The sequence below is a fragment of the Cydia strobilella genome, chromosome 7 (genome assembly GCF_947568885.1).
Source record: "Cydia strobilella chromosome 7, ilCydStro3.1, whole genome shotgun sequence".
NCBI lineage: Eukaryota > Metazoa > Arthropoda > Insecta > Lepidoptera > Tortricidae > Cydia > Cydia strobilella.
Window position 1 is genome coordinate 5,598,993 of NC_086047.1, and position 21,849 is coordinate 5,620,841.

At 35.4% G+C, this 21,849-nt stretch overlaps 1 protein-coding gene across 1 annotated transcript; it reads left to right on the top strand.

The window, feature by feature from the left end:
* Positions 1 to 5,494: 5,494 nt before the first annotated feature.
* Positions 5,495 to 20,554, top strand: LOC134742718 (carboxypeptidase N subunit 2-like). The gene is made up of 8 exons (XM_063675907.1): positions 5,495 to 5,543; positions 14,135 to 14,296; positions 15,293 to 15,443; positions 16,405 to 16,548; positions 17,862 to 18,318; positions 18,551 to 18,810; positions 19,724 to 19,849; positions 20,284 to 20,554. The coding sequence occupies exons 1-8, from the start codon at positions 5,495 to 5,497 to the stop codon at positions 20,534 to 20,536; spliced, it is 1,602 nt and encodes a 533-aa protein (XP_063531977.1). The 3' UTR covers positions 20,537 to 20,554.
* Positions 20,555 to 21,849: the final 1,295 nt, after the last annotated feature.

Sequence of the window (21,849 nt, forward strand, 5' to 3'; positions counted from 1 at the left end):
ACATAACTAATCCTAGGCTATAAAATAACGCGTATATACATGTTACTTACGAACTAATAACAATCTAGAGCGAATTTGCCTACCTAAACGATAAAATCTTTATTAAGAATACAATCTTAAACTATTCGATTTAAATTAACTTAGAATCATCTACTGTCGTGTTAGAGCGTCGCTAACACTCTTCTTGACAATTTCAATGCAGTCTTGTACCGGTAGGCTTGTAAATAGCGACTGGACGTCAAAACTGACCATGATCTCATCATCAGTCAATGTTAGGTCTTTAATCTCACCGATGAAATGGTAAGAATCCTTTGTATGCGTGCTAGTGTTACCACGTAATGCTGAGAGGGCTCCCGCGAGGTACTGAGCCAATTTATATGTGGGAGCATCTATCTGGCTCACTATGGGACGTAGTGGGGCACTAGGTTTGTGTATTTTTGGCAACCCATACAACTTTGGAGGCACGGGGCAGTCAGGAACTAAACTTGCAACATTCAGATCAAGGCTCTCCGAGTAATCACTAATTAGTTCTTTAGTGGTTTTCAATACTTTCATAGTCGGGTCCGTCTTTACATGTTTGTAGGTTGTGGTATCCGCTAATAATTCCCTAATTTTCTGGTTATAATCTGAAGTATTAAGTACAACCGTCGCATTTCCCTTATCCGCTCGAAGAATAGTAAGGTCTGGATCATCGCGTAACGTTTTCAACGCGGCCAATTCATCTCTAGGCAAATTCCTTTTCGGAGGCTTGGCTTTCCGTAATAATGACGAAACATCCTGCCGTATAGCCTCCAAATCTTCCTTCTTTACCTGATTTTTCACCAGACAGTCTTCTACACTAACAATAATGTCCTCAAAAGGGATCTTTCGCGGAGCCACAACATAATTAAGACCTTTTTCTAATACTGAAAACTCAGACGTCGACAATTGTTTACTGGATAGATTGACAACCGACCGATTTGACACTGACAGCGACGTTCCGTTAGCGCTATTATTCTGAAGCCCTCCGTTATCGCTGCGTCTCGTTTTCGATTTTAACTTGTCAAACTTGGCACTTTGTCGTTTCTTGCATTGTTCAAATGTAAATGCGTAACGTTTATTACCTTGTTCAACAACATCATTAAAATCGGTGCTTGTCAACACTTCCTGCAATTGACCGGTGCCTACCTTAATCTGTTGCTCAAGTCTATAAGCCGTGTAACGGTTGTTATGGATGGTTTTGCACAGTAATCTCTCACTCGCCCGGCGAAGTATGCGTTCACTGCCGATAATGTCCTTCTTCGGAGCTATCTTCACGCATGTAGGAATAAGATTTTCATCTCGACACCTCTTCAAGAAATGCAGAGCGCAACGAGCGCGCGCGAGCTTATTCCCAAGGTCTTCATGTCGCCGGATTTTGGTTGCAACTTCCAGTCCGTACTGGTGTACATAATATTGTCTTCGGTTACCGCGATAGTTACTCATGAAATAAAACTATGAAAACGGATTATATCGCGTATATTGAATTTATAATACATCCCGACGTTTCGAACTCTTTACAGCGTTCGTGGTCAACGGGTGACTGAGGAAAAAATTACAAAATGCAAAAATACCCACATACTAAAATAATGAACAATCATAGACTACAAACTTTAAGGCTGGTTGTACATGCAAAATCGGTTCATAAGGCTAGTTATACACTATAATTATTTTTCAAGTAAAGATATATATATACGCGATAAAAATAAACTATGCCGGCTCCAACCCTACACCACGGACCCGAGAAGATTTAATTCCCTCCTAAATTGTAGGAGGGTATCCCAATATGGGACCGGCAACAAACTCGGCGGGACACATCTTTTCAAAACATCAGAATGTCCAGCATCATCCAACACTACGGTCTCACAGTCTATGTCTCGCTTGCTCCTTTATCAGGTGGACTACAGGATCCCAAGCTGGTGGTAGAGAAAAGCCATCTTCCCTATTAAAGTTTGGATATTTCTTAATCTCAATGGCCTCGCGCAGCATTCTGGGTATGTAACGCTTCTCCTTGGCAAGAACCAGAGGCTTATCAAACTTGATTGAGTGATTGGCTTTATCCATGACATGCTCACAGACAGCAGCAGTGCAGCAGACCTAGGTCGACGGTGCTTGACATCAGCTATGTGTTCCTTCACCCGAGTGGAAATGCTCCGTTTCGTCTGCCCGACATATGATAGGCCACACTCACAGTCCAGCCTGTACACTCCTGCAGTCTGTAGAGGGGTATTGCATTTTACAGGCCTCAGGAATTGTGACATCTTCTTCATTGGCTTGAAATGTGTTTTTATAGAAGCACGCTTCAAGATGTGGCTGATCCTGTCCGTGACCCCCCTGACAAAAGGCAGAATGGCAGGCCTGCGCTCGACTGTGGGGATCTTAATGTGGGACCTCTGGTTGACCCGCGGTATCCTGAGCTCGTTTGCCTGGAGCGCGCGCCTGGCATGCTGGAGCTCCGCGGCCAGATGCTGGTCATCACATATCCTCTGGGCTCTCTGAAACAAAGATTTGCCTACTGTAACAAGTTGACTGGGATGGTGATGAGATTTGCCATTTAAGTACCTATCAGTATGAGTAGGTTTCCTATACACAGTGCGACCTAGGGTGTTATCAGGATTTCTTTTTACCAATACATCTAAGAAGGGGAGAGAACAGTCTTTTTCCAACTCCATAGTAAATTTTATTTTGCTATGGATGGAATTTAGGTGATCCAAGAAAGTTGAAACACTACTTTTTGGAAGTATAGTAAAAGTGTCATCTACGTATCTTTTAAATATCTTCGGTCGCAGAGGAGCCAATGAGAGTGCCCTCTCCTCGAAGTCCTCCATAAAGATGTCAGCGACTACTGGAGACACCGGAGACCCCATGGCCACGCCGTCGACTTGAAGGTAGAATTCACCATTCCATAGCAAGTAGCCAGATGTAAGGCAATGTTCCAACAGCTTAGCATATTCCTCTGACATGTTCTGCTCACATAACCTCTTCTTGACAATTTCAATGCAGTCTTGTACCGGTAGGCTTGTAAATAGCGACTGGACGTCAAAACTGACCATGATCTCATCATCAGTCAATGTTAGGTCTTTAATCTCACCGATGATCTTTATTTTTATTGTAATTTTTGACATTAAAGATATTAAATTGAATTGAATCTCAATTTCATAAATGACACATAGATATTATAACGAAGAATCGATAATGCATGTAGTATTGAGACATGACCCGACCTAACAATTTTGCTTTTGAGATGAACACGCAGCCCGATGCAAATTGAATTATTTTTGACTGATTTATAATAACAACAGGAAAGTATGGGCAAGGGCCAGCACCCCCCAACGCCCATTCGGTTATCTGCTGAGTGGCGGACGTCATCCATTTAGTTAACTGGTTAATTGTACATCAATAGATTGTAGATGGCCTTATATAATATAGAGCCGTAATTTAATAAAACTGAATGACTCAACTTAGTATATAGTTATTTGTGCAACAAGAGAGAAAAGTTGGTTTTTCTTGCGAGTGTTTATTTTGAGTCCCGAGAAAGCGAAAGATTCTATAATTGAATCAAGAGCAAAGCGAGTGATTCTAAGTTAGAATCTTGAGCGTGTAATCACGAGATGTAAAATAACTTTTCTCTCGTGTTGCACACATAATTTTTCACCTCAGTAGTGAGAACATATTAAAGGTATTTCGAGGTATGTATTTCGAATTACACAGAATAATACAAAAAAAAGTATGAAGTGGCAGTTCATGGCCTTTACTAAATCAAAAAGCTACTTTGTTTCACTCCCTGGAGTGAGGCAAGTAGCACTTTCTTCACTCCCTGGAGTGAGGAAAGGGTCACTTTCCTCACTCCAGGTAGTGGCGAAAGTAGGCTTGTTCGAGCTGCTGAGGTGAAAAGGTAATAGTGTATCAGAGAATTATTATATATGTAATATTCATATTTAGTTTAACCGAATGCGTGTGCGTAGACGTGTAGGTGCACGTCCGCGTTGTAAAATACAGATGCTTGTAAGAGATGACAGACCGCTAGTGTGACGTGTGCGTGCACGGTTCTTTTTGACTGTGGTTGTCATTGAAAATTTTATAGTGTGTTATATATTCGTTATCTACTGACAAAACCCTTTCTTTTCATACCCCACATGTTTTCAGTAAAAAAAATATTTTAGTAGTCTACTGTATCAGAATATTATACTGTTATTCAAATTGATGTACTTCTCTAATTTTTTAATATTTCTGATTGATTATTTTTTTAAATTATATAAAGGGTTATTCACAGTGACTTGGAATGCATTTTGGAATAATCCATTAAGTCGTTTTTAATCTAGAGCAAATCAAAATCAACTGCATTGTGAAATTTTAATAATTTGTTTGACCAAGTAGTAAAAATTATATGGTATCTTATATATTTGTAATATACACACAAAGCCCTAATATCATTTGATATCCCACATGGTAAGTTTAAAAGAAAAAAAAAACTTTGTACCGCCGACTTTGTGACATCACAGTACCCCACCATTATCGCGCTTGTCATCTCATATTTGTATTTAGGACATTATACCGAATACATTAATACCATTTGTGAGTTCACTATGATAACGACTCAACGAACTAATTATTTTTCACTTTTACATTTTCTAATAAGCTTAACGCGAGGCCACTAGCTAAATACCTAAAATTAACGAAAACAGCTCTACCGATAAAACAATATCAAATACTTACACGCAAGCAAAGAGTACCTAGAAAAAGAAAAGTAAAGGCCTTATTTAAATGTCGAACAGACGCTAAAACTAAAAGCATTTTCACTAAAGCAACTGCTCCCAAGCAACGTAACTATCCTTGGTATTTCTAAGTTGTACCTAAGAATCTTAAAACTTTTAATTGATTGAATGTCCCTAATTTATCTGGGATTTCTTACGTAGAACAAAATTAGCTAAATAAGAAGATTAACAGTACTGAACAGGTAAACAATTTTATTTTACGAATAGTAACCTTTTTCTCAGACTCATTTTTATATATGTTTTTGTTTTCAGTAATAAAAATGATTGTAATGTAAATGATTAAAGGCAAACTTTGTTTTTATGACGACAGTACTTATGTACCTAATGGCCAATTCCCAATTTCAAACTAGCCACTTCCTGGTTATATATAAAGCAGTATATACTTGTTATTATGTAGCCACTACTTTATACTTACTTACATTTCTCAATCAGCATTTTTTCTGAGCGATCGTTTCAAGCTGAATAAAAAGGGATAGATAAAACAACAAGTATAAAATGGTAATTACTTTTCCTTGACCGTTTGCGTTAAAAAAAATAAGAACATAAACTAAACGTATACAAAATAACATTATTATGTGTTTCTTACAACAAATTCTAAATATAAAATACAATTCAAATGGTTCATTATTGCATAGTATCCACATAACTAATGTCGGCAAAGGGAATGGTAGGTATTCTATGTGGTCAGTGCAGTGGTTATAATGAAACAACGTGTAGTATTTTTTGTTTTGTACTTCGTGTTTGTTGAAGGTAAATAGTTAATAAATACTTTTATATATTTTAAATAGGTCACCTTTTTGTTTTGGTAGTACCTGTATTTTAAAGTATGGAAAAAAATGACGGTTACAAATTGTTTACAAGGTGCAAGGTTGCGATGGAGAAAAAAGGGAGGTATAGTCCGATTATACCAACATTAATCTTTCATCCCAAGGCACCGTGTGAGATTCTTCGTTTTCCCAGGCCGGGCATACAGGAAAACCGTATCGGTTTGCGACATGTAGCTCGTAGGTGGAAGCGGGGCAGATAGGCACAAGGGGCAGTTTTGAACACCCATACTAATTCCTTAACCAAAAACTTATGGTCACCTTCAGCAACACTAAAACATGGCTTTGTATGTGTGACTGAGGTACCAGCTTCGGCACAGCTGGTCTGCCAGCCGTTGGCACTAGGCGCGTCAATACGTGTTTCCGCTGTCGCATAGTACCAAAAAAAAATATTTTAATTAAATAATAAAACTTTTATTTTATTTAAATAAAAATTAATTTAAATAATAAAAAGATTTTTTTATCGAGTTTTGGAACGAAATTTTAGACTTTTCCAGATGAACATTATAATGAGCGCTAAGTACGTTTATTCATTAAAAAAGCTAGCTTATCATTTAAAAGTAATACTCAACGGTATATTTTTAATAAATGATTTTTAATTTATTTATCCATTGGGGTATTTTGGTACAATTAGGATTGGGGCAGTTTTGAACATGTCAAAGTGCCCCTGTAGTGTATCTAGCAGGGGTACTGCTGCTAGTTTATTTGTTGAGAAATATTTAAACAATTTTTTTTTTGTGAATACGTACGCAACGTACGAACAGAGAGAAAATTGACAAAGAAAAGTTAAAACAATCCAAGCAGTTTTTGTTAAAAACTGACACTGATTTCAATAAATGTTTTTTTTATGTAGTTTTAGTACACGTGCTTAATAACTGTAGAAAATGTACTAATAGCACCACACTTGATAGGCTTTTTATAATGTTTAAAAAGTTTACTACTGGTCAGCTAAGTGAGTTTGAAATACTTACGGGGCACTTTCATTAACCCCAAAATAATATATTTATCAAAGTGTCCCATGTCATGTATCAAAGTGCCCTGCAGGTGGGGCAGAATTGAAGAACTCCCATTTTTTGTTAAAATCCATATATTTCTTTTACTGGCCATAAATTTCACAAAAAAATATATACTTTGTATACCTTAGTAAATTTGTCGTCAACTAAGTACAAAAAAAATGTATTTTGTGTTCCGAAAATATTGTGTATTTTTGGGGCCTAAAATCAATTTCAAAAAAAGGTGTTAAATATTTTTATCGGAGAACTATTTACATTTTATATTCACTTTTAGGGTGCCGATGGAACCTTCTAACTTTCTAGAGAATGGTAAAATATAATATTCATATTGACGACCGGTCTGGCCTAGTGGGTAGTGACCCTGCCTGTGAAGCCGATGGTCCTGGGTTCGAATCCCGGTAAGGGCATTTATTTGTGTGATGAACACAAATATTTATTTTGTTCCTGAGTCACGGCTGTTTTCTATGTATGTATTTATCTATATAAGTATACTCGTATGTATGTATGTATGTAAAACACTTTATTGCACATAAAACAGGTTAAGACAGGTTATGTATATCGTCGTGTCACCTAGCACCCATAATAGTACAAGCTTTGCTTAGTTTGGGGCTAGGTTGATTTGTGTAAGATGTCCCCTAATATTTATTTATTTATTTAAATATCAGACTTGATTCATTGATTATTAAGCGAAGTAACAAATAAAATTTAAATACATACTGGTCAAGCGTAAAGCGGCGTAAATACATTAAAATCTTAAAATGTGCGATTTTACATGAAACCTGACAAACGAAATCAGGTCAGTTAATTGCTGAACAGAGTAAATTACACTTTAGAAAGCCCATTAAGATTAGGATCAGGAGTTATAAAATACCAGTACCTACACGCTCACCTCATTAAGCGAAATTACTTCGAAAGTTTATAAGCAGGACTATAGTTTATTTAATTAACACGAATACTTGTATTGCTTATTCGAGTAGGTACCTATTAAAAATATATTAGTTTTGGTCATCAAAAGTGTGTTTTTTTATCTAGATTAGTTTAATATTAGTTTATTGTTGTTAGGTACCATTCATTTTTAATTATTAGAGAATAAATATAAATATAAACTGTTAATAATTAAAATGGGATAAATAAATTATATAATAATTATTAGTGTAAACATATAATGGTACCTAGTTATAGTAAATGCATAATTTATATTTATTCCAAAATTAATAATGTGACGCATAATTTTCTTAGGTACATTGTCAAATTATTTCCTGCTTAATCAATTTTATTTACTTAAGGTAAATCCTATTATATAATTCACTATTCATTTTAGGTACTTGTATATACGTATATTCCGTTTCAAGGCATAATACTCTCATAGTTGTATCTGCCTACTTTGTTATTGTTCTAAATTTCTGATTAGGCCCTTAAGAAGCCGGTGTCGATTTTAGTCGCAAAAATGTAAAATTGATAGATTTAGTCCGTGAAATTTTACACCTTTTGTTACCTAATTGAAATAACAAGTACTGGTTTCTATTAGCACGTCTTCTTATCTTACCTTTTATCAGATCAGTTTTTTGAAAACAGACCCACTAAATTAGTAATGTTTGCTTTTCTGATGGACGTTTAGGTAAACGCGCGTAAAGCACTGAATTTGTCGCTCTTATTTGTAAATTTCGTAAAGTTTGGACTGCTAAACATGGTAATTTTGTATTACACATATCCTGTACTTGACGTTTATCAGACAACATTTTTATTATTATGACTTTGAAGTAGTGTAAATGAAAGTTAGACGAAATCAGTTTTCTCCAGAAATTACTTCAATTTCTCTGAAAATCGACTTAATTTCAACGTAATTTTGATACTTAAACAATCTACAACATTTGCTGAAACTATTCTTATACATCAACTTGTATAATTTACCACCATGATTTTTTGATGAATTTTTAAAAACTGCCCCTTCTCTTCATGCATTACCGGTGACGCACGCTCGCGACCTCATTATTAAAAGGCAAGATGAGAAGACGTGCTAATAGAAATCAATACTTGTTACTTAGATATTACGTAACAAAACGTGTATAATTTCAACGACTAAATCTATCAATTTTACATTTTTGCTCCAAAATCGACTACGGCCTCTTAAATAATCCCTTAAGAGCAATGGCTCTATAAATGTATAGTGAACGCTAAATATATTTATTTTAATTTAAGGAGACAGTGTGGTAAGTTATAGTAACTAAAATTCATAAGAACAAAAGACCAGTAAATTCGATATTGGGTCAAAATTAGGCGATCTTGGCGGATCGGAGTAAATGATAATTATACTTCCTTTGGCTTCGACATCAGCATCATCAATCAAAGCGCGCAGATCATTAAATTCCATCGTTATCGAATCGAGAGCATCGACTCAATACGATCTCATCTACGTGATCGTTATAGGGTTACCACGGGACTACTCACTCGCAGTGCATATCTCTAGCACTAATACGAGTATATCAGTACGAGTGAGATGATTGAGAGTTAGTTTACGCAAACGCCGCGGTGACTACGGCCGCGGAAAACTCATTGTACTTAAGATAGCAAATTAACCGTATTTGCGTTACAGAAATCGAATAACCCGGGGTAGGAATAATGTTTAACTTTCAAGCTTACGTCCTACGTACCTTAAGCCTCCTCGATGATAAGCAGACACTCTATGATATAGACTAGTGTCCGAACGATGTTTCGGTTTCGGCATTAATGGCATGTTTCGGCCGAAGGTTCCGTTTCGGCGAAAAAACTACCGAACCTTTCGGACAAAAACAGGAATTTTCATTAGTGTCCTGCCGAAGTTTCGGTTTCGGTTCGGCAATAAATCCGGTTTTGGGGGACACTAAAACACTTGTAATAGGCGTTACCTACAAGAACGTTTCCGATCCTCTTTTACCCAATTTTCAAGTCCATGCCGCTGCGTATTGAAACTGAAAGCTATCGAGATATCGACCTTACCCCACCAACGTCTAATTTCCTGGATTGCGAAATCAGAAGAGAGTTGATTTCGTTCGAACTAATGGTAATTAAATACCAATGCCAATTCTGGAGTTTAGACCTCGTTTATAAAGCAATCTGGAAAGTTACAATATGGAGGCTGAACGTGCTCCTTGATTTTTTTATTATTCGCCCGTGCACCTCACGAGATGCGTTACTACGAGTAGTAGTGATACAAAATAACATGTCAGGAACAGATTTTAAAAATAGGAAGTTTTTAGTAGGTTTTATAAGTTATCTTGTAATGTAGTTATTGCAGACTACTTCCATATTTGCTTTTTATAGGTGCATGGGTATACAAAATAACTATCATATTACAAAGAGATTCTAAGTTAATTATAAGTATGTAACATATGTAACGACAAGATATGAATTAACTTAACTAAACATGGATGGATGGATGGATGGATGGAGGTTGACATGTTAGCAAAAGAACACCAAAGTTGTAAAGCACGCATCAATGTAATAAGTATATAGAAAACGCTGTTCAACGAACAGTAATTTTTTTTAATACACGTTGTAGCGAGTTTCCGATACTTATATTAACTGTAGGACTGTAGCTATAGGTAATAAGGAAAGGTTAGGTACGTATGGTATGGGCTATGGATCTTGAAATAATTCCAATTTTCCCAAAGCAATTCGACGATAAACGAAGGGAATAACGACGCAGCTTGTTTAAACAAAACGACAGATAAATCTTCCGTTAACTTCTGGGAATTTCAGCCAAATCTTTAATCGTACTGAATGGAATTTCATAGACATTCTGTTAAATCGAGTTTAATTGCACATAATCAGGCCTCCAAATTTAAACGCTGCAGGTAAAGCGGCTGATTTGTTAGTATTACTTTACATGTTTTTATTTGATTTAGAAGTTTGGTACCGTTTTCGTATAATTCGGGGATGCCAAATTCATTTATGGTATCATATTGACACCATTTCGAAGTAAAAACATATAAAGTATAAAATAGTTATTAGTATTACAAGGGGGCTAAGTTGTTGTTTAACCTCTCGTGCTAATATTGATACCCGAGGAAGCAAAAGATTCGAAAATTGAACCACGAGCGTAGCGAGTAGTTCGAAAAATGGAATCTTGAGCGTTGCGAGGGTTTCAAGACACGAGAGTTTAACAAATTTTGCCACTGAGTGAAAGACATAACTTTTCACCACACCAACATAAGAAAAATACTAACAGTAAAATATCAAACTTAACTGCACTTTTATGCACTTTTTTGTAGTTCAATTAATTTATAGTTCATATTTGATATCTCTCGTTCAATCAACGGCCATCATACTCAGTATTGTTAAAATGTCTCAGTAAATTGTATTTACTCGGTTCCCGAGATACAGGCTGCGCCTAATTTGGGGCCGATAGATATTAGCTTAATTGTAAAATCTAATTTATTATTTTTTGTTCAACCTGTGATGTCAACTTGTAAAATATTTGGTAAATAAACGATTTGTTGTTGTTGTTGTAAACAAAATCAAAGCAAATCGATTCAAAATGAATGTTATAAAATATGTATCATTCAAAATCGTCATTTAAAAAACAATTCTAGCAGCAAACATAAGAAAACAACTCAAAATTTTCATTTGATTACTTTGCCTCACATGTGAATAAAATGCAACTTTACTATCAGTTTTTGAACAATCAAGAGAGCCTTTACCAGCTGGTGTGGTGAACAATAATAATTCACGTTTCACGCTTAACCACTGAACCGATTTAGTTGAAATTTAGTATAGAGATCGTTTGACTCCCGGGGAAAGACATACATAGGATCTTCTATTATATAATATATTTACGTCTCTTCAGATAAGCTGTTTTTGCAAGCTCATAGTACAAAAATTGGGTTGTAAAGGCAACTTTTTAAGAGATATCGAAATTTTAACGACAATTAACCCCAAAGGTATCGATTTCCACCATAACGCGATATTAATTTAATTGTAAACTTTACAAGTTACCAAGCGACTAAGCAATTTTTCTCACTGAATTATTATGCTGGCATATACGCAATCAATTTAAAGTTCTATTAACGTTTTCAATGTCAAATTATAAGTATTAGGACTTACAACGGTGCTAGGGCTTTTGTCCCGTGAAATTCTATTAAAACCTTTAGCCCTTCAAGTGGCGCCAGCAAAAACGCGAAAAGTAATCAATTGGCGCCGCTGATTTGCGCAAAGGCAGTCAAGTGGCGGAGCCCAGATGGATGGTCAGCGCGGATTAAGAAGATTTTACCAAATAGTCAATTTAAGCTTCTCTATACATATATTAAAGCATATATTGTTGGAATCAGCGTTAAATAGGCTATTAAATTTGAATGTAACAATTAAATGATTGTAATACTTATACATTTGGCCAGGTCAAATCATACTCTGGAAGAGTGACCATTTTCCAGTTTCCTTGTTAAAAATGACGACCATCATAAAACAAATTGATGATTGCTATTTAATTATCAAAGTAAGACTTTTGTTTTTAAGATTAAATCATTAAAAATAACCTAACATACAATTTGTTTTACAAAATTACCTCTTAAATATCAAGACTGTACCATGACTAGGGGGTCCCTCCCGAATAAATGATCTTCACCGACAAATTTTATTTCAAGTGTTTTGTTTTTCCTACGGTATGTTATCCTTCGTAAGAAGAGCGTTACTATACTTAAAAGCGTTCAATTGCAGGGAAGACTTTTTGCGATAACTCAAACACGGCCTAAATTATAATGTTCGCTATAGTTTTCATTGAAAGTCTGTGAAGCACTACTTTCGCAATTTTCTTTCTATTTTTTGGACCCATGGTTCAAAAGTTAAACGGGAGAGGGACACAATATTTTTTCTTTCGGAGATATTACTTCTAAAAATATACGCTTTATTAAAAATATTGTTGTTGAAGACGCCTATTTAGGCTATTCATTTTTAAGGATCTACCTAACGATACCCACTGAAGCGAAGCGAAATTAGCACTTTACGTGTGTTACTCCTATAAAGTAAACTAAAATAATTTTTTTCAAATTTTTTTTACCACTTTGTCAGCATGATGATTTATATATCCATGCCAAATTGTAGCTTTCTAGCACTAACGATCACGAGCAGACAGACGGACATGAAGAAAGTGTAATGGTTCCTAGTTTATTACGGAATTGTGAATAAAAATTATGGTTATTCCAGTTTACAACTTCAATATCAGAAACATTCAGAAATAAATGAACGGCTTGTAAGAAGTTTAGGTGTGTGTGTGTGTATGTGTGTGTGTGTGTGTGTGTGTGTGTAGATAGTATAGATACCCATCTACCTTTTAGGTGCTATGTTTCTCAGAGGGTAGTTGTAAACATCGTTATTCGAGAGCGTGACAGCTTATCCTTTCGTTTAAGGATATCGTGTCCCAAATTAATACATTTGCAGCACCCTTTTTAATATATTGAATAGACATGAATAGAAAACGCTCAGTCACTTTCCTATGGAGAACCGTCGTTAGGTGTCCAACAAAAAGCTACCTTTCATCGTTAATATTTCACAGTAAGTACACATTGAATAGGGTTGTTGACACATGTTGAATTTTGTAACTAAATCTAGTTAAATAGATAGAAAATAAGCAATGTATAACAACATCGTGACGGCACGATGTATTGCCAAAGTGCGGATGACAGACTGACCATCGTTTGTGACTTTTTTATTGCTTTAAGACAATGGGTCCCATACAGACATTTGATCCTCAAAACAAACCTGATCGACTGATACCATTAATAAATATTTGTCAACTACCCTATTTTTATAGACATCTCAAAAAAGCACTGTCCGATGGCTAAGGTCACACTGTATGAAAAATAAACTATTTTTATCTCTTTATCCTAAAGCTTTCAACACAAAACGTCGCAGTTAACGGCTTCCACTTGTGTATAACGACGGGGTAACAATACTGCCGCGAATGTCATCCCGACCGAAGCGACCCATCATGAGCGAAGCGTTAGCGAAGGTCTCCGTTTTAGCTTGGGTAAAAATGCTTTCGTATGTCCGGATGTTCTCTACCTGTTGGTCGCAATTTTCAACCGATTCTATTAAAATTTTGTTCGTTTTTTTTTTGTCGATGCAGTGTTTTAATTTTCACAATGTCGAAGTCATGGTGGTTCAAGAGGTCTACAGATCACAGAGCCACTAGTAAACTTTTTTTTTTTTTTCAGAAGCATATTTGGCCTACACAAAATCCTCAATTTTGCCCACAAACGTAAAAAATAAATTAAACTAATTATTAGTGATGTACCGACTATGGATTTGGCCGACTAGCCGACTAGTCGGCGCTCAGATGGCCGACTAGTCGGCTTGGCCGATCATTGGTTTCGGCAGAGTTCGGATGCAATCGGAACCGTTTCGGTCGCCTCGTTCCTGACGGCCTACCGCGAACCACGTTCGACGTGTTGACTCTCCGTCGCACTTGTAAATTCGAACGTAAGTTAATTAGTAATTAACTTAATTGTTTTTTAACGTTTAATTTGTTCAGTATTACAGCTGACTCACGGCCAATGCTCCTTAACGGCCTGCGAAGTACTGGACATGGTGGCTCGAGGTACCCAGGGCCAGGGTCCTAAAGGCCCTGGGAGTTGCGTCGAAGACCTGCAGTGGAGACAGCTGGACAGAAGATTACGCGCTATTGAACAGTCGAGTTAGAGAGACTTCTTATTTTTTTTCTAATTATATTTAATGCATGAACCAAAAACCACAATACAGACAAAGCTAACTGCGTGGCATTTGGAATGACAATATCATCATTAGTGTCTAATTTCTATGAAAATATGACCTGTATAATCACGCACTTTTTTCTTTTCAAGTCGTTGAAAATTTAGCTTAGACGGACTCCAATATTGTCAGGCATAGTACTAACAGCATTCTGAATGTGATTGCTAAAAAATATGACTGCCCAATCCTTCCCTACTGGATTGGACAAATCAAACAGGTAGGACGTTTTTGTTTGAAGGAGCGTCACTTTTGACACGGGCATATCTAATCCATATCGTATCTAGACGTAATATTTGACGTATCTAAAAGTTCGAATTGGGCCGTTACCTTTATCCCTAATAAATAATGCATTCTGAAAGTTAAAAGAACTCTTACCCTCGACTAAGACCCTAAGACTCTCGAACAAATTTATGACCCGTAAAAGTTTCATTTTCTATTTTCTTGATTAATAAAATTGCTTATTTACTACTAAGTAAAGAATATTATTTATACTTTAATATTCAAAAAGCGTAGAACTTTTTTAATAAATAGTTTCACCAGAAATTCTCTATTAGTCTCTGTTTATACATTTTTACATAGACACAAATTTTTAGTTAAAGATGGCCATCATCTATAGCACGTGTAAATATACTTGCGTTACATTACATCCCTACATATAGATATTTCTTATCCTGTTTTGTATTTGTCAGAAACAGCTTTGCTTCCTACTCTATAATAGAGACGACTAATTCCGTTAGCTTTTTCTTAGACCTCCTAGAATCATGAGTGCATTTGCAAAAGAAAAATCACACAAACATATATGTACGTTTTTCTATGAGTATTTGTAAAACTGTAGGTGACGACTGATGAGTTTGGTTAGACTTTAAATCAAGGTTCCCCGCCTAGGGATCAAATCTCCTCACTTTCCCCTAATTGTTCACAGCATGGACGATTAGTGTTTCTCAATCCCGCTGGCGGCAGTGCGGGAAAAGCGTGTGCCGTTGCGATGTGGTTCGTCGGTCCCTTAACTGCTGGCGTGCTGGCCTCACCACCCTTACAAGTGACCTTCTGGTCCCATCGGACCTTGTCAATATGTAAGTAATGAAGCTGGTGCATGTAGAGCATCGTTAATCGTGCCAAGCGGCGTCGCCTGAGACAATACTGCTCCATACATTTTTGCACTTGCTTCCCCTGCAAAAATAATATGGCGGTAGTGAGAGGACACTAGGCATATGAAATCAAAATGTTTTTTACAAGAATTCGGACTATAATGAAACTAGCCTAACATAAATGTGGATCAGGGACATCACACACCGTTGAATTCCTTCGCAGATACACAGATCGACTGCGATGTTTTAAAAAATATTGCGCATATTATAATAATTATTATAAAATTATTAGTGTTTGCTTTTAATAAAACCGGCCAAGTGCGAGTCGGACTCGCGTTCCAAGGGTTCCGTACATTACACAATTTAAACAATGTATTTTTTATGTGGAACATGAGTGAAATATCTAAAAAAACCCGTAGGGGCGGGATCAAAAACTAATTAATTAAGTCCAACTCACGCTTGACTGCACATTTCTAATAGATTTTCCTGTAATCTATTTTGTGTATTTTTTCAACATTTTAGACCCAGTAGTTTCGGAGATAAAGGGTCATTTTTTGCCTCTTTTCTTGAATAACTTCTAAATTTTTTATACTAAAATTATAAAAAATATATATATTTGAAATTCAAACAATGAGCTCTTTCATTTGATATGTAACACGATATTTGTTTTTTAATTTTCTCATTAACCCCCAAAAGTGGCCCTCATGTTTAAAATTAATTTGTTTACGTTACATGTCCGTCTTTGGGTCACAAACTTACATATGTATACCAAATTTCAACTTAATTGGTCCAGTAATTTCGGAGAAAATAGGCTGTGACAGACGGACAGACAGACAGACAGACGCACGAGTGATCCTATAAGGGTTCCGTTTTTTTCCTTTTGAGGTACGAAACCCGAAAAAGCAAACTATACGTTTAATGGTAAGCACCTTGTTTTACATTTCAGCGATCTAGGCACGAATAAACTGCGCACGCTTCACAAGACAACGTTCAAAGGCATGAGGTCGCTGAGTGAACTGGACATGTTTGATAACCATGTGGAGTATCTGCCGGCCGGCATTTTTGACTCCCTAGTCAGTCTGAGGATACTGTGAGTATGGGCCCAGTCAACAACAGTTCTTAATATTAAGTACCTGTAGATGAAAGGGGTGCAATTATAATCCAGTATTGAAAAACATAATTCTCGATTACAACCGGTGTGAAAACACCATATCAATGTATATATGTAGGTATAGTCAGCAATATCAATAGTAGCGGATGAAACAACGCGACAAAAGTATAATACTTTTCCAAACAGAGATAAATTTCTACAGTTCGCGTTCAAAGGCATCTGTTACAGACTAATAAAATTGTTCTACAAATCTACAGACAGAGACATATTCATATCTCTTTTTGTTAAGCTGCTTGAGAATGTACTTTTCACTTTATTATGCGTCAAAAGTATATACTTTAGAAAAGTATGTACATTTAGAACATTTAATTGTGTTTTACCTATCAGTTGGGTAGTTGTAATGATGGTGGCCGCTTTCGATTAAAAAGAGGAACGCGTCGCATCCGTAACCTCGTCAAGTGAACGACCTTTGGAAGATTGCGGGTCATTTCCGGGTGAGATTAGCTCAGGACCGCGACGAGTGGCGTATTAATCGAAGAGGCCTATGCTCAGCAGTGGTTGATACAGGGCTAATATGATGATGACGACGTTAACAATGCAATCACGATTGATTGTATATGCTACTGCTAACAAAAATACGTTCGTGAGAACTTTTGCTACAACAATAATTATCGACATCGATATATTTTTACAATATGTAATGAGTAACGATAACATCGTACAAAACAAAATCAACAAAATACAAGGCTCTTGTAATTGCCGTCCTAAGTCGGTGGAAGCAATGTTAACATTGTCATTAAACTACTCGTATTTGCAAAATATATTTAAATAGGAATCCTACTGTAAAAATGTTTATAATAACCGTAAAAATACATGAGAATATTGAGCCTATTTTGTTGAATCCTTTTTCGTACAAAATGTTTATTTTCTATTTAATTTTCTGTTGATAATGATTTCCAATCCGCGATCCTTGCTGTCCCGTAATGACTGAGCTTATATCAGTTTGCTGGTATGTAATAAATTTGGTTACCATTACAATAGTAGGTTATAATCAGGTAAATTTATTAAAATAAAAACAAATATAATGACTCTTAAATGAAGGTCATAAAACTAGTAACAGCTTCATTTGAAAACCGTCTTCATTGGAGGTGACCCACCCACACTAACCACTAACACTCTAACTGATAAGTTACTAATAAAAAAATAAAAATAAAATATTTCAAATTCATCTTTAAATAGTCATTAGGAAGTACTTAATAATTTAATTAGTTTAATTTGTTTTTTTTTTTCAGGCGACTACAAAGAAATTTTCTAGAAGAAATTGACAGCGAAACTTTCCGAGCTACTAAGAAACTATTCCATGTTGATCTATCTAACAACTTCCTCTACACGCTGCCCGAAAAGTTATTTGCCAATAACTCATATCTAGAAACCATCGATATCTCAAATAATCAAGTCGTTTATATACCGTCAGACAGCTTTATAGGATTGGAATCGCTACGCATTTTAGATTTATCTAATAACAAAATACAACAAATCCAAAACGGCACGTTTTTGCTGAAGACGTTAGTAATTTTGAAATTGTCAGAAAATAGGATCATTAATATAACTGAGAATGCTTTCAAAAATCTCGTTTCATTAGAGACATTGCTGCTGGATAAAAACAATCTTGAGAACATTCCAGAGCGGTTGTTTAGCAAGCTCAGCAGTCTCATTTACTTGGATTTGTCGGATAATAACTTACAAAGCGTAAGTTAGTTTCTTACAATAATATGTTTAATATCGACAACAAAAAGTAATTTTCTATATCATACCCTAATATAAGGTAGGTGATAATCAGGATATTATGTAAAACTCACTCAATTTTGAACCTCATTTATTAGTTACAATACACACATACCAAAGAAAATTCTACTTAATTTTACGCACAGATTATAACAATTACTCCTGCGCTCCAGAATCTTATTAAATATTGTTTCAGCTAACAGGTGTGGAATTTGAAAATCTGAAGCATTTAAGAAATTTGGATTTAAAAGGCAACTCTTTGACAGTTCTGCCAGACTACACATTTTCTAATTGCTCAAAACTTGAAAAGCTCGATTTATCTAAAAACAAGATGCGCTTTTTAAATATCACAAGCTTTCACGGGTTAGACAACTTGGGATTTCTTATGCTTTCGGAGAACAAACTGTACGAAGTACACTTCAAAACTTTTTCGATGTTAAAGAATCTCACAACATTGTAAGTAATTATTATTAAGCATTTACAATTTTCAGTTACATAGGCAACACTGAAAGTTCTTAGAAAGGGCCACTTAGATCACATTATTATGACAAAAAGAGGACTATAATTTATTGAAATATAACTTTATAATTTTTTGAGGTTATATCATTCGGGTATCATTTGTATTTCAGAATTGTTGGCAATTTGAGAATTCTGTATTGTGCGTTATTCCAATTTTGACCTGAGAAATTTTTCGTGTCATAATTTTATACGATTTTCTGTATAGGCTCAGCCAACAACAGAATTATAATACGCTGCAGTTATATTTTACAGTAGCGGCGGCAACAAATCTATCATACTCCTATTTTCATGCAGGTATTAATTGGAAAATTCGTGAAATTTGACTTTATATCATGTAAACAATGACTGTATCATCGTCACGGTATATATACACTTACGTCCTACGTTAGCACAATGCGAATTGGGCAAACTAATTATTTTAAAAATGTACCCTAGCTTGATCAAATTGTCCATTTCATCGAAATCGCTAGAGCCGCTTTTTGAGAAATTACCAAAAAAATATGCAAATGTATCTGAAAAAATATGATAAATTACTTTCCGCCTACCGATAATGTATATGAAGCCTAGTTCCCGTAGAGGTACATTTAGAATTTAAATTATAATCTGTTTTGTACGTCATAAAAGAAGTTGTGTATGCATGATCAGAAAAAGTTAAAGCACGCATTAAAATAAAGAGTGACGGCCTATTTACTACAGTTTTCTCTATTCTAAAAACTTTCAGTTTCCCTCTCGTAATATCGTATTACTGCTTTACGACTTAATGTTGACAATTTACGTCGGCAATATTTGAATGTTGTATTGTTTCTTAACTGAGGTGGGCAATAAAGGTTTTCTATTCTATTCTATCTAGGTACTTAGACGGAAACATGTTCCCATCTCTACCATCTCGCACGTTGGACTATATGCCAAAGTTAGCAATCGTAAAACTTTCGGGCAACCCTTGGCATTGCGACTGCCACACGCTGTATATATCGTCGTAAGTATCTAACTTTTTACATGTTATAAATAAGGTTTTAATCGTTAGAAAACACACTTTTACATTTAATGTGAAGAATGTTCATATGCAACCTTTTAAGTTTACTTATGCACTCCAAAATATTTAATTTAATAGGACGCTATGCGACTAATGATTAATTCTCAAAAATCATAATATTTTAAATTTTATTACGTTTTATGTAACTTCTTGTTTTAGTAAGTTTAATAAATCATTTAACGTACATAAATGTACAAATTAATTCATGCAGTCGACATTCTCGTTGAATACTACATAATTATATCTACATAATTCATGCATTAAAAAAAAAAAACTCACCGTGCGCAATTTCGAATGATTAAAAATACCTACTTTATGTATGCATGCAGCTCCATTCTGATGAAACCTACACCACCTTAATTAATACCACGTTACAGATGGGTGCGGCTAAACGATATGAAAATATGGGATTACTCTCCGACATGCGTGTCGCCCTGGTATTTGGAGGGCCATTTCCTGAGAAAGCTAAAGTTTCCCGAGCTGTGCTCAGGCCAATGGGCTAGCATGGTTAACCTATCCCCTCGCCTGCCGATACAGCAACTCCTCTCCCTCAATGTCACAGTTAACAGGAAGCCACAGGAAAGCATGGAGCAAAATCACGACGTCACCACTGTTGATCCTTGGCATTGAAACGACCTCTACGTTACATTTGTCGAAGACGGCTTACGACTACTTATATGTTATTTTATTTATCACTGTAGCTGTGAACTAGGCTGTTTACAGGCGATAAACTATTATGGCCTCATTTGTTTCAACGCCAATAAGGATTTTTGTTTCTGAAATGGTTATATAATAAATACCTAATATCACTAATATGTCTTACAATAGTTACAGTATCGGTTTGGTAACTTTTACTAGGCGAGTACCTACCTACGAGGGTTTGTAGTTTAGAGGTGTATGATAAAATATATGAATATGTGTCATATATTATTAATCAAATTTGTAACATAAAAATAAGTTGTAATAATAGAAATAGGCAAGGGAAAACAATAATATGGATGACTTTTTATCCATTAAACGTCCTAACGATTGTCCGAAAAACAATTACGGTCTTAAAATAAAATGAAACCTAATAAAACTGCCTAGTCGGTTACGAAGTTCTGTTACTAGGTTTTCAACTGATTAAATATAAAATAAAGCTTAAAATAAAACAAGTTTAGGCACAGCTTGTTAGCTTATTTTATAATGATCAAAACATTATATAATACCTAAATTAAAATTCAGATGGAGAATTTATGGGAATCCTTGGAAATCCTTTTTTTTATGTTTAATATGTTTAATATCCTTGGAAAGCTCCAGATTGCTAGAAGACGTAAACACGCGGTCAATTTATGAAATTTATACTTTACAAAAGTGTGCCCAATGCAATCTTGCAACTTTGCCAGAAGGTCCAGTTGCTTGTTTTAATGAGGCCTCTACATTACCGCAAATTTTGTGACCACCATTTTTTATTTTTACTAGTTTATTAGTTTTAGTTTTACCTAAGATATTCCTCTCCAAACATTGCATTATTTTTCAGTTTCGCACGAAAACGTATAGATTTAGACCATTGTGAAAAAGGCAGGCTTGGAAAGCTCTATCTGTAGTCTATGTATTTAATCAAAGAAACCGACGTAAACTCTATATTAAATTAAATATGAATAATCAAGCTATCGAATTGTGCAAGGCTGATACATCCTGAATATGGTTAAAAATAAATAGCATTTAAAAACCACATGAACAGGGAGCGTACTTTTGACGTGTTTTTTTTACGTCATTTTTCCGAGTGCTATAAGGAATTCTGCAAAAACAGAACAACAATGTATATTAGGTGGTATTGTAAGCTTGTAAGATTAATATTTTGCATGCCTATTGTGGCGTAATATGCACTCATGAATTTGTACAACACTGACATGACCAATATTGTATCTGTGTATATTAGCAAAATAAATAAATTGAAATTG